The 17,534-nt window shown below is 42.3% G+C and overlaps 1 protein-coding gene across 1 annotated transcript; it reads left to right on the top strand.

Annotated features, from left to right (window-relative positions):
* The first annotated feature begins 13,619 nt into the window (after positions 1–13,619).
* LOC309493530 (aerolysin-like protein) lies at positions 13,620–15,516 on the top strand. Its single transcript, XM_082162685.1, has 2 exons — positions 13,620–13,734; positions 14,501–15,516. Exon 2 carries the CDS (start codon positions 14,518–14,520, stop codon positions 15,463–15,465), a length of 948 nt encoding a protein of 315 aa, XP_082018811.1. The 5' UTR covers positions 13,620–13,734; positions 14,501–14,517; the 3' UTR covers positions 15,466–15,516.
* Positions 15,517–17,534: the final 2,018 nt, after the last annotated feature.

Genomic DNA, 17,534 nt, shown 5'->3' with positions numbered 1-17,534 from the left:
CCACCCCCTTCAATCATGTAGTTGTAACTTTAATGTGCTATTTCTATTATTATTTATCATAGAAATTATTATAATTGTTTATAAATATTATTTATATTTGATTTGACCCTTAATGTTTTTTTCATTTTTGATGAAATAATGTCCAATAATGTTTACAGTCCTGTAATTCTTTACCAAGAAATACTTTGTTATTATTATTAAATCTCATGCAGAACAGTAAATTATTCATAATTTAATATAGTAATATGAATAAAACAATTAAAGCAGTTACACTAAGATGGTTTGGGATATAGGTTTCAGTACAGTCAATTATTGGCTACAGACAGCATAATATATATATATATATTTTTTTTGCGCTTATGATCCTCTAAACATCCTTGAAACCCACACATACACAAATCTGTTTAAACTGAGGTGTGTAATGGAGGTATTCTGGATTTGTGCACAGTAGCGCGGGAAGTGGGGTGCTGCGGGGGCTGCAGCCCCCCCGTCATAGCATCAGCACCCCCAAGTGGGGGGCTGTGGACTAACATAATATTGTACTTTAAAAACGTGAAATAAAAATAAATAAATGGACAGCGTTAACTAACTCTCTTATGCCTAATGTAGTGAGTGTTCAAGCTACGGAGAAAATGAAATAAAGTTTGAATTTGTCATGCTTTGTTCCGATCAGAGCACGTGAGCGGAGATCGAGCGCATTTCTGAATATTCCGCTCCCTCGCTCATTCCGCTCAGGGTCGCTCGCTCAACCCAGAATGGCCTGCTGGTTCGAAAATATGTGGAATAAGGGCTGCCTCCGACTAAAGTTTTTTTTTTGTCGACTAGTAGTTGTTCATTTAAGCCATTAGTGGACAAATCGCCCCTTTATATAAATTTTATTACTTAAATAGGCTATATACAGGATAATGAGCGTGTACATAAGCTGCACTCAAGCGCACGGCCGCACGCATAAAGATTGCCACAAAGAACCGGCAAAAGTATGAATGTGTCAAAAATAGCAAGGAGACATGTAATTGTTTATTAATTTTCTGTGTAGCTGCAAAGATGAAGTTGGCGATGCGGACTCGCCATGAACGCCAGAGAGAAATGCACATTTCTTTGCACAAGTTTTCTATAATAGATAGCCTATATTTCTCAAATCTGTGAGGCACAAGCTGAGTTTCGGCGCCCTCCAGTTCACGTGCAATGCAAGTGATTGTGCCGGCGCCTTATTACATCGTCTGCTATATATTTGCTTCTTATTTATTAATTACAGGCAAATGGTTGATAAAACATTGATCAAAATTAAGATACAATTTATACAAAACGAAAATCTTTTAAAAATAGTCTTTCTACGAAACAAAACTCAATGAAGTGGTCAAAATCATGTCTTACCCGCTCCATGTCTCCAGTCATATTGTGCATCTCATGATCATTATCTTTCTCATGCTGCATGCTCTCTTTCATAACCAACATTGATTAAATAAAAAAATAACATTAGCCTATAATATTTAAACATAAATATGAAACTAAATGTTTTCTTTAATGGCTACAACACATATACAGTAGGCCTACAGAGAAATGTCATGTCTTGTCATCAGCCACAACATAATGACGTCACATATTTTCCAACCCAGCCCCCAGCCCCCCTCGCATGAAACAGCTTCCAGCGCGCCTGTTTGTGCACTTCTGTCACCGGTCCTGGTTGCAGCAGAGAAGAAACAGGATCTATTTGCAGCAGTCTTTATTAATCACACACTCAAACTGAAACTAACAGAAATACTCAAGATAGTGATTTTACATATGACACTGAAATTTCTCATGAAGCTCGTGCCGGAGCACGTATTGTTTTCAGAGAAACACGTGATCAACGAAAAACGAAGCCTCACTTTCTTTCCAGTCACGTGAATACTCTGAACCCAGACCACTACTCTACAGGTTTTTGGAAGTTTAAGTACATTTACTAACATTTTAGTAATTAGTATTAATATAATTGTTACATTTAATTAATTGCCCTCACTTTAATGTGTGAATTATATTATCAGAAAACGTCTCGGTTACGACTGTAACCTCGGTTCCCTGTAGAGGGAACGAGCGTTGCGTCGAAATTGACGCTATGGGAACGCTTTGCGTGATGATGTCTTGAAGCACATGTAAAATCAGTCCAATGGCGTGGCGGAACGTCAGATGCGGGTGACGTCACGTACCAGGAAACTATAAAGCCTGAATGAAAACAGAGAGCGGCAGCTTCGTAAAGTCTGAAGTAGCAGCTGACAGGCATGAAGGAGATATGGCAAGGTGACGCAACGCTCGTTCCCTCTTCAGGGAACCGAGGTTACAGTCGTAACCGAGGCGTTCCCTTTCAAGGGAACTCGCATTGCGTCGAAATTGACGCTATGGGAACGTCCATACCAACGCCACCATAGCTACAAGTGTCTGTCCTGTGTGAAATCATAAGAGCAGCACTAGGATGACAGGACCTGAGACCCTGGTGTAGAGTCCAGGTCCAATGAGTAAAACCTGACAAAGGTGTGCGGTGAGGACCAGCCTGCCGCATCACACACGTCCTGGAGAGAAACTCCTGAAATAAGGGCCTTGGAGGCCGCCATACTCCTTGTAGAGTGTGACCGGACAGCCATAGGAGAAGGCTGCCCGGCCGAAATAGCCTCAACCACCCACTTGCTCATCCTTTGCTTAGACACTGGAGATCCCTTGTTAGGGGACCCAAAGCACACAAATAATTGATCACTTTTACGCCACAGGGCAGCTCTGTGGACATAAGCATCTAATGCCCGGACTGGGCAAAGCAAATTATTAGTCTCCTGGTCCGCATTCTGAAAGGGAGGAGGACAGAAGGCCTGCAGTATAATAGGTCTGGCCACATTAGTGGGGACCTTGGGGATATAGCCCGGTCTTGGATGCAGAAAAGCTTTCACCATGCCCGGAGCAAACTCCAAGCATGACGGGGCAACCGAGAGTGCTTGGAGATCCCCTATCCTCTTAAGAGAGGAAATGGCTAGGAGGAACAGAGCTTTCAAAGTTAAGAACTTCTCGGGAACCTCCTCAATAGGCTCAAAGGGGGCCAGGGAAAGGCCTTGCAGCGCAATGGACAAATCCCATGGTGGCACCCTAGAGCGAACTGCAGGCCTCAGCCTCCAGGTGCCACGAAGGAAACGAGATACCAGAGGGTCCTTCCCCACAGACATTCCACCCAAAGGAATGTGGTAAGCACCTATGGCCACCACATAAACCTTTAAAGTGGACGGGGTCAGACCTGCAGTGAACCGGTCCTGCAGGAACTCCAGCACTGTACCAACTGGGCAGTTAACTGGGTCCAACCGACGGTCACTACACCAAGAAGTGAATACTCTCCACTTCAGGGCATAAAGTTTCCTCGTGGAGGGAGCTCTGGACTGTAGAATGGTCTCAACAACCTCAGTTGAGAGACCTGACTCTATGAGCTGGGCCCCCTCAGAGGCCAAGCCCACAGGTTCCACAGTTCTGGCCGAGGGTGAAATATCGAGCCCTCTGCCTGGGACAGAAGGTCCCTCCTGACGGGTAGCTCCAGAGGAGGCCCGTCGAGGAGCGACACAAGATCGGGAAACCATACTCTGCCCGGCCAGCGCGGGGCTATAAGAAGCAGGCAAACCCGGTCCCTGCGAACTCTCTCCAGAGCAGAGCAACTGGGGGAAAAGCGTACAGACGTAGCCTCGGCCACGTCTGCACCATAGCATCCAGTCCCAGAGGAGCTGGATGCGTGAGGGAGAACCAAAGTGGACAGTGAGACGTCAATCGAGACGCAAACAGATCCACTTGCGCTTGGCCAAACTCCCTCCATATCAGCTCCACCACCTCGGGGTGGAGCCTCCATTCCCCGGGCCTCAGCCCCTGTCTCGACAGAGTGTCTGCTCCTACATTCTGGACCCCGGGGATGTAAGCTGCCCTGAGAGACAGCAACTTCCCCTGGGACCACAAGAGGATATGGCGTGCCAGATAGCATAATGGGCGCGAGCGCAAACCCCCTTGGTGATTTATATAGGCGACTACCGAAGTGTTGTCCATATGTACTAGCACATGGTGTCCCCTGAGATCTGTGATAAAGCTCCTCAGAGCCCGGAAGACAGCTAACATCTCTAGGCGATTGATATGCCAGGAACGATGATGGTCTTCCCACAGACCTTGAGATGAGCGACCCTCCAGGATCGCTCCCCAACCCGTGAGGGAAGCATCTGTCGTTAGCAGTTTGCGACGACAAGGAGCTCCCAACACTGGGCCCTGGGACAGGAACCAAGGTTTCTTCCACATAACCAAGGCACGTAGGCATCGCCGCGTGACCTTGATTGTGCGAAATGGGTTGCCCCTCGGGGAAAACCCCCTGGTCCTGAGCCACCACTGCAGGGGCCTCATGTGCAGTAGTCCAAAAGGTATCACGTTGGAAGCTGCTGCCATGAGACCCAACAGTCTCTGGAACTGTTTGACAGTGAGTAGCTGGCCTAGCTTTACACTTTTCACAGCTGCAAGGATGGAATCTATCCGTGGCGGTGACAGGCGCGCCTGCATCGACACTGAATCCCAAACCACGCCTAAGAAAGTGGTCCTCTGAAGTGGAGAAAGCACACTCTTCTTGGCGTTCAGCCATAACCCCAGCTCTTTCATATGGGCGAGAACAACATCTCGATGTTGAACCGCTATCTGATGCGAATGAGCTAAAATCAACCAATCGTCGATGTAGTTCATGATGCGAATACCCTGGAGGCGCAGTGGCGCCAGAGCTGCATCCACGCATTTGGTGAAAGTGCGGGGTGATAAAGCCAGGCCGAATGGAAGAACTCGATATTGGTATGCTTTGCCCTCGAAAGCAAACCTCAGGAACTTCCAATGACACGGACGGATGGAAATATGGAAATATGCGTCCTTGAGGTCTATCGTGACAAATCAGTCCTCGGACCTGATCTGTGGCACGATTTGTCTCAATGTTAACATTTTGAACTTGCATGACTGACTCGTTCAGAACTCGAAGATCTAAAATGGAGGGAAGTACATATTCTATGGCCCCTTTCTCTAACAGAGTGTTTACTTCCTGTTCCATAACCAGAACCTGCTCGGGGCCCACCACTGTGGGCAGGACCCCCATAAACCGAGGTGGGCGTTTCTTGAATTGTATCTGATACCCTTTTTCCACGGTCTGCAGGACCCAACGAGAAACATTTGACAGTAGCTTCCACGCTGTCAAAGATTCTACTAGAGGTACCAGTCTCTCGAGACTGACTTCTGGGTTCTGTTGTTGTTGAGTAGTCGGTTCGTCGCCCTGTAACGGCGCACCGGCAGGGAACGACTGAACGGACTGCTCTAACACCCTCCTCAGAGGGGGCGGGCATCCCGAGGCCACTACGTTTCCGGGTGGTCCTTGAGATATGTGCTCGCCGGAGACCGCTGCGCCCTGAAACACCGGAGGTGGCAGGGTTGGCAGAACGGTCCCCTGAGGGTACCGAAGGGAGACGGGTACCGTAAAAAGAGGTGTTGACCGCTGCACTTCGGGGGGGACTACCCTCATCTGTCCTGAGCCCTCGGACGTCAGGACTTTTTCCCAGCAGCCTTCTTGGCGGTAATAACGGTCCGCAGATCCGTTCTACCCCTCGAAGGCTGCTGGGTTTGAGAGCGTCCTCCGTGTCCCCGTGATTTATGTGGGGGAGCACGTACTGGAGAATCTAGAAGAACATTCTTCTCTTTGTCTTTAATATCACTGAGGTTGAGCCACAGGTGCCTCTCAGTGGCCACCAGGGCTGCCATAGACCACCCGATTGATTTAGCGGTCTCCTTGGTGGCCCTGAGAGACAAATCTGTGGCTCTGCGTAGTTCAGCAACAACCTCAGGACCAATACCCCCGCCCTCATCCAAATCACTCAATAATTCAGCCTGATAAGCCTGCAGCAGTGACATAGTATGAAGACACGCTGCAGCCTGACCAGAAGCTGAATAAGCCTTGCCCACCAGAGAAGAAGTCACTCTGAGGGGCTTATTAGGCAACGCCGGAGCTTTCAGGGAAGATGCCGTCGCTGGAGAGAGATAGCTCGCAAGCGTCTCTTCCACCTTCGGCATCTCCCCATAACCATGCTCTTTATACCCAGATATAGTGGAATAATTCATGGTTTGTGAATTAAAAACTCTATAAGAAACTGGTCTCTCCCACGATCTCGACACCTCAGTGTGGAGATCGGGAAAAAACGGCAGATTTCGGCGTTGTGGTTGTGCACGTGAGGGCAGGAAGCGTTCGTCAAGTTTACTTTTTGAACGAACGTCCTGTTTATCAGATGGCCACTCAATACATAATCTATCAACTGCTCTTGTCACTACATCCAGCAATTCTTCAAATGCATGAGACTGAGGTGGGGCTTCCTCAGACTCAGCATCAACACTAACAACATCCAGTTCCTCAGAACTGGACAATTGCAGTGTTTGTTCTATCATCGGGGCGGAAGAAACAGCCGCGCGTGCTTCCGAACCCTGATGACAGACATCGGGTCTATCAGGTAAGGGCTGAGATAGGGCAGAGCCCGTCTCAGACCCCGCTGATAGATCCATTTGCGAACCCCAGGACTGAGATCGCCGCTGTGCCTCGGCCGACCGAGGTTGGAAGCATCTGTGGAGACTGCTTTTAGCTTTTCTGAGGCTGACTTCCAAGGTTCCAGGGCTTCGATACAGCCCTGGGTTACCCTGAGACGAAAGTGACCCGATGTCCACGCACGAGACGGGACTCGGGGCTTTAGCCAGTACTGGAGGAGGCGCATTTGTAGCAGACCCAGCTGAAGTACTGCTGAAGCCGATGCCATGCGGCCCAGAATCCTCTGAAACATTTTGAGAGGAGTGACGTCGCCAACTTTGAATGACGCCGCTAGGCGCTGGATGGAGAGCGTGCGCTGTGACGTAAGCCGCGCTTTCATCGACACAGAGTCTATTTCTGTTCCAGGGTAACAGCGAGCTCTTGGTCAAATTGATCTTGAGACCCAGAATCTGTAGATGACTAAGAAGCAAAACTTTGTGAGTCATCAGTTCCGTCTCTGACTGAGCTAGAATTAGCCAGTCGTCTAGATAGTTCAGTATTCGCATACCCTGTTGTCTCAGGGGAGCGAGCACTGTGTCCATGCACTTCGTGAACGTACGGGGTGCTAAAGACAGGCCAAACGGTAGGACCGTGTGGAGGCGGTCTGTGGCGGCTAGACGAGCGCGAGCGATGGCGAGCTTCAGAGAGTGGATGGCGCTGGAAAGCTGGCGGCTGAGGCGGCGGCCTTGAAGTCTGGGCAGGTGGCTGCTTCTTTGAGCGGCCTGATGCAGAACTCGAGCGCTTGGGTAGAAAGTGTTGCAAGGCCTGTGACGCTTTCTGTGCTTCAGTGAAGCGTTCCGCGAAGCCTTTGACAGACGGGCCGAACAGACCGGATGGCGAGATCGGTGAATCCAGGAAGGAAGCTCTGTCCGCGTCCTTCATGTCTGTTAGCGTCAGCCACAGATGGCGCTCCAAGACGGTGAGTACCGCCATATTTCTGCCGATAGCCTGAGCGGTAGTTTTGGCCGTTCGCAGGTCTAGGTCAGTTGCGCTTCGCAGGTCTTTAAACGCCTCTGGGTTCGGGCCAACCTCGTTCATAGTGCGGAGAAGGTTGGCCTGAAAAACTTGAAGCACCGCCATTGTGTGGAGTGCTGATGCAGCTTGACCGGCGGCGGCGTAGGCGCGACCGGTGAGAGCTGACGTAGTTCGGCAGGCTTTCGAGGGGTGAGCGGCCTTAGACTGCCATCCAGTGGAGGGCGGACAAAGGTGCGTGGATACAGCCTCTTCGATGGGGGGAAGATGCTGGTAGCCTTTTTCCTGAGCGCCGTCAACAACGGAGAGCGTCGAGGAAACAGAGGTTTTCAGCCTGGCGGAAAACGGAGCCTTCCATGATTTGGTTAACTCATCATGGAGTTCCGGGAGAAACTGAGCGGGCCTTTGCTGAGGGGCTTGACGGCGCCCCTGCAAAAACCACTCGTCGAGCCTGTTGCGCACTGGTTTGGCGGGTGGAGACCACTCGAGGCCGAGGTCTTCCACGGCCTTGGTGAGTAGGCAGATAAGCTCCGCATCGACGCTGGCTCTTACCCCGCTGGAACTAGAAGAACGTGAGTGAACGCAGCGGCGACACACACAGCTTTAAAGGATATATGAGCGCCGGATGGCGCAGCGGGAGACGGCGGCTGAAGGCGGCGTAGGGAGATGTCCGAAGCCGGCTTCTTCAGTCCTGCAGTGCAGTGGCTCGTCCTGCTGAAGTGCTGTTTTCGACGGCGCGAGGCTTCTTCCAGAGTCAGCGAAGAGGATCATTCGCTGAAAGGAGATGAAATCAAGGCAACTATGGTCGGCGCGGGTTATATAGCTATAGCCACGCCCATCTTGGCGGGCCGTGACGCATGAAGGGCGCGAAGTGCCCTCATTGGTTCGTACGTCACAGCTGCCTCTCCATTGGTTGCAGCAGTTGCCGCAGAGCAGCCAATAAGCGCGCTAAGCCGTCTTGCTTAGGTCTGCCTGCTGCAGCAAGTGCGTTTTAAATTATGAAAATTATAGGATAATTTTGGCTTCAATCTTCTCAAGAAAAGGGGCTTTCCCGTAGCGTAAGCTTAACAGGGTTAAACTCAGGCTTAAATACACAGGCAAACAAGAGGAACTAATGAGACTAATTAACAAGACACACCTGAACTAAGGACTCAAATCAAATCTGAAACCATAGAAACAAATTGACATGGGACAGAGGACAACTAAACCAATCAACAAACTGGGAGATAAACAATGACATTTAGACATGAACTGGACAGAAAAAAACTCTAAACGTGAACAAATAAACCAAACATATGACAACTACAATTGTGATAGATGTGCAATTGTAAATGATTCAGAGTTTTATAAATGTTTTGTGCCCATCATCTGTTATTTCCATCCGTTTTATTTGACATGTCTAGGCATGTGATGATATAAAATTTTCATATCACGATAATTGATGAGGTTTTTATCACGGTATAACAATATTATTACGGTATTGAATTAGATTATAAAAACAGGCTGAAAAAATAAACAAACTTCAGTGTTCTCCTCTTAATAACAAGTTAACTTTTTTCTAGAGATACTTAGCAGACTGCCCTAACTCAATGGCTGGATGTCTAAGTGGTGTCAGCAGAATAATATAGGGTGAAAATATAAAATATATAAATCAAAGAAAAAAAAAAAAAAAAAAAAAAAATAATGTTAATAACTGTATAAATAATAATAATACAAACACTAGAACAGAAGAATGCAGACAAAGGAAAAATCCAAACCCAGAGTTTATTAAGAGACAAATGGGATGTAAACAGGAGTAGCTGGACTGATGATCGATGTGAAGTGACAGTTCTTCTGTTGCAGGTAGAGTAGAGAGAGGACCCCACAGGTATGGTCTCCACAGGTAGATTTGACAATCTACCTACAATCTACAATAGATATGATTTTTTTCAAGAGACACGTCTTGATCACATATCATTTTGGAATCTTGATCTATAATTTTAGCATTTTTTAAGTGGATTTAAAATGTGTTTAATTTTTATTTTGGGTATATATAACTTAAAATGTTACAACATAATTTGTCCATTGTTAGAGAATCATTAATCTTAAGCTTCTTTAAAGAGGAAAAATCTATCCCTTCAAGATTGAAAAAATACTTTATATTCATATGTGTTCTAATCCCAATTGAAATTGTATTAAAAGATTGTTTTATCTTGTTCACTTTCTGTTTGTTTATTATAGATATCCATTATATTTTGAATGAAAACATTTTCTCTGTTTCTTTTTGCTTTGGCTATTTCCTTCTTGAGATTGCACATTTTCTAATTTCATAATTTCCTAAATTGTTCCATATACGCCTGATAGTTTAGCATTATTGTAACATCTCTTTATCATACTTTTTTAACCTTATCCTTAAATTGCATATCTTCAGGAAGTGAATTGTTTGTAGTTGAGTTCCTGTATAATTCCAGTAGGTCCCTTGTAGATCTAAGGCTGATAACGGTGTGAATCATTGTATGGTCACTGAAGAAACAATGTCAGTCTGCTGAATTTAATTTCCAACTAAGTTCGTCAGAAGTTGACCAAAAGCCAATTCTAGATTGTAAGGATCTATCTTTATTACTCCCAGTGAAGTCTATCCTATCAGGATTTCTGTGCCTCCATTCATAATGACAATTTAATTGGTTATTTAGATGAAATATATCAGTGTATTGGAACTGTACGTGGAGGAAAACATGAACAGTGTCCCAATCACCAAATCAACACTAGAGTATATTTATGAGAAATCAATTTCTTCTCTTAATGTTTGTAATAACAACCTGCTTTGTAAAGTATGATTGTCACCATAGATGTTCCCCATAACTAAAACATTATTTACATCTTCTACAACCAAAATCAACCACCTTCCTCAAGAGTGAGCTTTACTTTCCCTTTAAAATTGCAACTCCTGCTGATTTATTACTCCCATATGCCAACCAGATTATCACTACCTCATTGAAAACAAAAAGTTCAGACATTACTGCATGAGTTTCATGCAAAAAAATAAAGCCAGCCTTACATCTTTTAGGAAACAAAAAAAAAGCCTTTCTCTTTAACAAATCGTGAATGCCCTTAACGTTGAACGAATAATATAAAGAAAGACATATCTCTTATTAAACCACTAAAACCAAGTGCTTTCCATTCACCCAAGAATTCACCCATTAATAACCTATATAATCAAGAGTCACATTTAACACCAAATATACAACATTCTTCAACTGGAAGAAACAAGAATTAAATAACAAAAACGACTATCTCATAAAATACTATCCAGCATATATACAAATCAACATATAGTGCAAGTTATATTAACTCAACTAAAAGACAGATGTGTAAAGTTACATTTTACTTATTAGAAAGGATAACCTTGACCATTTCTCTATTTCCTTCAAAAAACTCGAGATATCACCATCAATTATAATAGTCTATCCACGGATTTCTTTGCCGTCAATAATAGCACCAACAAAAAAGCATTTTTCCTTCGTTTGCCCTCAGCTGCAATTTGAGTTCCGCGTGTCTTTGTCTTTCCTTGTTAGGTCCTCTCCAAACCTTAACTTTCTGGACTGAAGATATTCTGATCCCTCTGAACTTTTCCACAGAATCTCGCTGTAAACCTCAAGATGGTCGAACTTTATCAGTGCTTTTCTTCCCGACTCGATGTGCAATGTCCATGATGAGGAAAGTTGTTGGTAACACTTTATTTTGATGGTGCCTTTTGAACATTCTACTAAGTAATTTTGCAACTACATGTCATCTAACCACTAACCAGTATTAGTAGACTGTCTGCTTAATATCCTCTAACTCTTTATTGTGATGCTCCCCCAACAGACATTGACTATAAGTAACATTGCAACTTATTCTAACCCTGACCCTGCAGTAATACTCCTACTAATACTCTACTAACACTCTTATTAGAGTTAGTTGGCATGTAGGTGCAGCGTTACTTATTATAGCCACCAGAATGTGTTAAAGGGACCATCAAAATAAAGGGAAACCAAGTAATCTGCACAGCATCCGGTACCACAGCGTGGCATTAGTCAATCACTCGTTGCTTGATATTCTCTCCTACTTGATCTGCAGACCATAAAGCCTTAGATTCCACCTTCTTTGGTTCCTTTCAGCTTAATTTACTCTTTTTTTCCAGCTCTGATATTCTCTATTGTGTTCTTTGTTTACTTTCTTAAGAATCACAATGTCTTTCTAAACATCATGCATCTCTTTGAAGAAAAATCGAATTGCTTCCTTTTAAGTAGGCCTAAACTCCGGGTATGAGACATGTATGGCGTAATATAATGTTAATGATGTCTCTTAGTGAAATATGTCGTAGAAAACCCATGAACGATTTAATTTATTTTTAAAAATCCACATCGTTTTATACATATTTTGGACAATGTGGGCGCCATCTTAGGTGCGCAGTGCATTCTGTGTCGATGACGTCAATCAATCGGTTGCACTCGTGAGCTACTGGCGCTACGTCACAACACAATTAGGAAAATAAAATACTGATATGAGTCACTTTTGGTTGTAATGTTCAATCGAAGGGCAACAAGAGAAGCGATGTCAGTCTTCACTGCTTTCAAGCTTATTCAGGGCAGAACATGACGATTGCCTGCGTTGCTACATTAATCATCATAACTGAAGAACAATGTAAAAATGTTGTATTTGCTGGAACAAACTGAGTAACCAAAAGCCCATATTATTGTTTGCTGGTAATTAAATCACGCATATCCACATTCTAACTGTCCAGCAAAGTGTAACGATTTGATGTTTTGTATATATTTTTTTTGTACATTACTTTTTACATTATTTTTAATTATGTTTCATTCACATATTTCACATATTTTTACCGTGAACTGGTACAAATTTAAAAAAGAAGAGAAATAGATATGAGTACCTTCAATACATTTAATATTTTTCCAGATGCTTTTGCCAAATTTCATATTTGCTGGAACAAATTTCGTAACCAAAAGCCCAATATAACAATATTGTTTTCTGGTACATCCACATTCTAACTGTCTATAGCAAAGCGTAACATGTTGATGTTTTGTAATTTTTTTGTACATTACATTTTTTATTCATATCTTTGAACAGTGTTATGTTTCACTGGTAAAAAATAGAAAAAGAAGAGAAAAAGTATAAAAATGAGTACCATCATTGCATTTAATATTTTTCAAGATGCTTTTATTATCCAAAGGAACTCAGACAGAAGTATAAAACATGAGTGATTCATCATCATCATCATTAAGATTATATCATCAATGCATGTATTGACAAACCCTCATAAAAGTCCATACATAGCTATTAAGTTTATTACAGAAGGCATTTCTGATAAGTGTCTTTCTTGAGAAATCTGCACATATGACAAAGGAATTTACAATGTGTTTCTTTGTTTGAAATAAAACCTCATTCATGCAAACCACCAAATCTACTGGCCTCTGGTGTTATTTGAGTGACCAATTCGTCGCCCTGAAGCTTCAAACCGACAGGGAACAACCGAACTGACGACTGTGTTGACAGTGTCACCGAATGGGCCCGAAGAGGACAGCGGGACGTCCATCAAAAAACAGTTATCATTTCTCAAAAACATTTGTGCATTAAAAGGAATAGTTCACCCAAAAATAAAAAATTCAGTAATTTATCCACCCTCATTCCCCTGCAAAACTGTATGACTTGATTGGATCCCATTGACTTCCATTGAACGGCCCCAAAAAACCAAACAAACTAACAAACAAAAAAACCTTAAACTTTAAGGATTCATTCATCTCTTTGATCATCTCTTTGACCTTTGTGCTATAATTAATTCAAGTTATCTGTATTAACTTAAAAATCCTTTAGCAAGTTTCTCAGTTGATCTTCTCTGAGCTTCAGAGCAGGTGTGTTCAAACCTGCTCCCGAAACGCCAATGTCCTATAGATTTTATCTCCAAATTGCTGCAACACACTTGCCTGGAAGTTTATAGTCATCCTGAATATTTTTATTATCTGGTTCAGGTTTGGACCCTGGACTAAAGTTAGAGTTAGTGATTGACTCAGGGTGTGTTTTAGGTACTGCCTGTTCCCCTTTGGTGCTCTATTTAAGCAGCAGCCTGACCAAACACATCTCACTTTTACAGCTTTGACCAGACGAGCTGATTTTAAGAAGAAATTTGAACTGCAGTCATCCATGTAAGTATACTTTCACTCAAGGGCACTTGACTTAAGATGTAGCTAACAGTTTCTAATACTTTGCATGAGATTATCCAACCCAATTTTCTGGCACTGAGTATCTATAGCACAAGTTCATGTTTTCATTTGGCGTGCTCTTTATACCAAAAAAGTCATCTTTTACGTGCATTTAGGCCTACGCAAAATTGACTTTAACTGGTTGTCTAGCAACAGCATTCCAACAGGTTGTTTTAAATGAAAAGTCAAAGGCCCGGTTTCACAGACAGAGTTTAGACTAATCCTGGGTTTTTATAAAAGCCAGATTACTGATATTAAGATAGATACTTTATTTATCCTTCTCAGGAAATTAGATGGTGGATTTTGATGGAAGGTTAAGACTGGATTTAGATTTTTTTAAATGTACTGTAAAGGAATACCACTGCTTTATGTTTAATAAAAAAAATTGCATGAATATTTAAATCTGTTGCATTTTGAAGGGGTTTAAGAGTGTATTTAGATTTTAAAAAATACTGTAAGGGAATACAATTTTTTTTTATGTTTTAAACAATTATGACAATGATATGTTTTTGGTGAGTGTAATCATTTTCTTATAATGTAAATTTTTTTATTACATTATGAGCTCGATTTTATTACATTTTGAGAAAATTATTACATTATGAACAGTTTATTACAATAATAATGTAATCCTTATTACATTATGAGTTGCTACACACTGCAAATAAAGTATACAGCCGATGCTAATTCTAATCTGTCATATTATTTTCAGATCAATTCAATTCAAAGATGTCCTACCCAACAACTCTTCATCAAATTGGTGGAAGTGGAGGTCATGCATTTTCATTGACTGGTGAGAAGAATGCCGCCAGTTTGGAGAAGATCGGGGTTTGGGTGGGAGAATGGCAGGTGAAGGCTGTCAAGGTTTGGCTTTCCGATGGGAGAAGTGAAACCTTTGGAAAACCAGCCGGACCGTATGATGAGTACAAGTTCCAGCCTGGTGAGTGTTTCACCTCACTGTCCCTGTGGGGGAACGGAGAGGGAAGACGTCTTGGAGCCATTAAATTCAAGACCAACAAAGGGAAAGAATTTTTTGCAAAGATGACAAAACGGAATTTAAAAACAAAATATCCCATCGATGTCGGCTCTGGATATTGTTTGGGAGTTGTAGGAAGATGTGGGGCAGACATTGACTGCATGGGATTCATGTTCCTCAATGCAGTTGAATCAACCGTTCTCACCAATGTCAAGTATCCCACTATCAACCAACTGATACCACAGGTGACAGTGGAAGAAATCAAATCCATCTCTTACAGGAACGAATCCTCCATCACTCAGAAACAAAGAGTTGAAAGCTCAAAGAAAATAACCAAACAATCTTCATGGTCTGTGACTGAAAGTTTTACCTCAACATTCAGTATGGATGTGAAGGCTGGGATTCCAGGGATTCTAGACGTTTCTGCAGGATTCAGTGTCATTGTTGGATCAGAAAGCACTCACAGTCAGACGCATGTAGATGAGAGAACCGAAACTCTGTCTACCGATATAGATGTGCCACCAAGGAAGAAGGTGAAGGTTGGCATCACCATTGGCAGAGCCACTTTTGACATGCCTTACACCGGCACAGTGAAGATCACCTGCAAGAACGGCAGTGTGTTGCAGTACGAAACCAAGGGCACATACAAAGGCGTCACTTACACTGATATCAAAGTGATCACTAAAGAATCTGATCTGTGATGTCAAGACCGACTGCACATGTAACACAAAAAATCTTTGATTACATCTAATTTTGTCAATCATGTTGCTTTAAATTTAGGCCTCATTGTAATCTTTTGGGGGGTGTTTGGGTGTTCAGGGGAAATATAATATATATATATATATATATATTCAATATTTGTTGTTTTCAAATAATCTTATATGATACCAATACATACATATTTCGATAGGTTCATACTTTGTGTAATCACTTTAAAATAAGTTCTATAAACAGATTCTGTAATAATGTGTTTAAAATGACATTTAATGAAAAAAAATTAAATAAACCCTGTGTTACAAGCAATGTTCCCTCTAATTATTTTCTTGCTGAGCAGAACTTTTCCCTATTGCGGGACACATGAGCAAAAACTGTCCTTATAACAGACCTGAAAACTGACAAAAAGTGGTGTGCTATTTAATGTGCTACTTCTATTATTATTTATCATAGAAATTATTATAATTATTTATAAATATTATTTATATTTGATTTGACCCTTAATGTTTTTACATTTTTGAAAACAAGCAAGTCAGGTTGTCCAATAATGTTTACAGTCCTGTGTGGTGGATTTTTAATAGATAAAATAGTAAACTGTATATCAAACTAATATTAACTCTAACATCTAACCCTACTTCCCTTTTCAGGCCTAACATGATAACACTTTGAAACACAATGTACTAAAATGTTCTGTCCTGTGTTTTTGAATGTTGTATGTTGTGTTGCCATACCCCTTTGACTTTACTAGTAAAGTAAAATTTTATTTTACTTAAAGGACAAGTTCGGTATTTTACACTTAAAGCCCTGTTTACAGATCGTATCTGATGAAATAGAACGGTTAAGATAAAAATTTGGACACATGCTGCTGTCCCGAGAATTTTAGGTTTATTTCGCTTCCCCCCACCACCCCCACAATGGTTGTCTATATGCACTGGAAGATTCCGTCCTAAAAACACATTAAACTTTCGTTTACAAAGACGTGAAACTCACCGAGTGGTCAGGGGGTGTTCACTGATATGTTCCATCAAAAATCGCTGAAAAAGATGCATTCCAACAGGTTTTATCGTAGTTTTTGTCCAACTCCATTGACTTAATAGGACGTGCTGTGAGACCGCAGCACCTTTACGGTATTACTCCGCCGCTTCTTCTTCTGCTTCTTCTGTGTATTCAATGAAATGCCCGTGGTTTGCTTGCAATTGGCAAAGGTGCATTATCGCCACCAACTGGGCTGGAGTGTCTATTATTCAAGCTCTCAACGGAAGAATCACGGGTGTGACGCGTTTGGCAAAATAGGTCCACAAAAGCGAAATAAACCTAAAATTCTCGGGACAGGAGCATGTGTCCAAATTTTAATCTTAACCGTTCTATTTCATCAGATACGATCTGTAAACAGGGCTTTAAGTGTAAAATACCGAACTTGTCCTTTAACTAGTTTAATTTACTAGTGTTACAGAGCAGGCTTCCTCTCCACCTCCTCTTCACCACCGGAGGGAGCCGTCGCCAGAGTATTAACTTTTCACCACCCTCCAAGGTAACCCTTCCTTTTACAGTCCCCTAATTACTAGGTATTTACCTGGTAAATATATGGTAAGTTATAGTTGGTTATTGGTAATTACCACAGGTAACAAGTATGTAAATGCAGAGAAACTACAAACTAATTACTAGGTATTTACCAGGTAAATATATGGTAAGTTATAGTTGGTTATTGGTAATTACCACAGGTAACAAGTATGTAAATGCAGAGAAACTACAAACTAATTACTAAATATTTACCTGGTAAGCATATGGTAAATTATAGTATTTTATTGTGTAATTACTTAAGGTGATTAGTATGCAATTACAGAGAAACTACCAGGGAAAAAAAAACACCACTGTTAAATATCAACTCAACAAAGTACTTGTTACCTGTTTATGTTGGTAATAACTCAGATTTAATTGTGTACTTCCCCAGAATGTAGGCAGCCAATTTTTAGGAACACCTCCAGTATTACCCATCAATTCAAGTTAGGTTTGTAGTTATCCTAGGGTTATGTTGGTAACAGTCCATGTTTATTTA

The sequence above is a fragment of the Leuciscus leuciscus genome, assembly GCF_965113295.1.
Source record: "Leuciscus leuciscus genome assembly, chromosome: 2".
Lineage (NCBI taxonomy): Eukaryota > Metazoa > Chordata > Actinopteri > Cypriniformes > Leuciscidae > Leuciscus > Leuciscus leuciscus.
The sequence above is the reverse complement of the archived record's forward strand: the minus strand, read 5'-3'. Positions and strand labels throughout refer to the sequence as shown.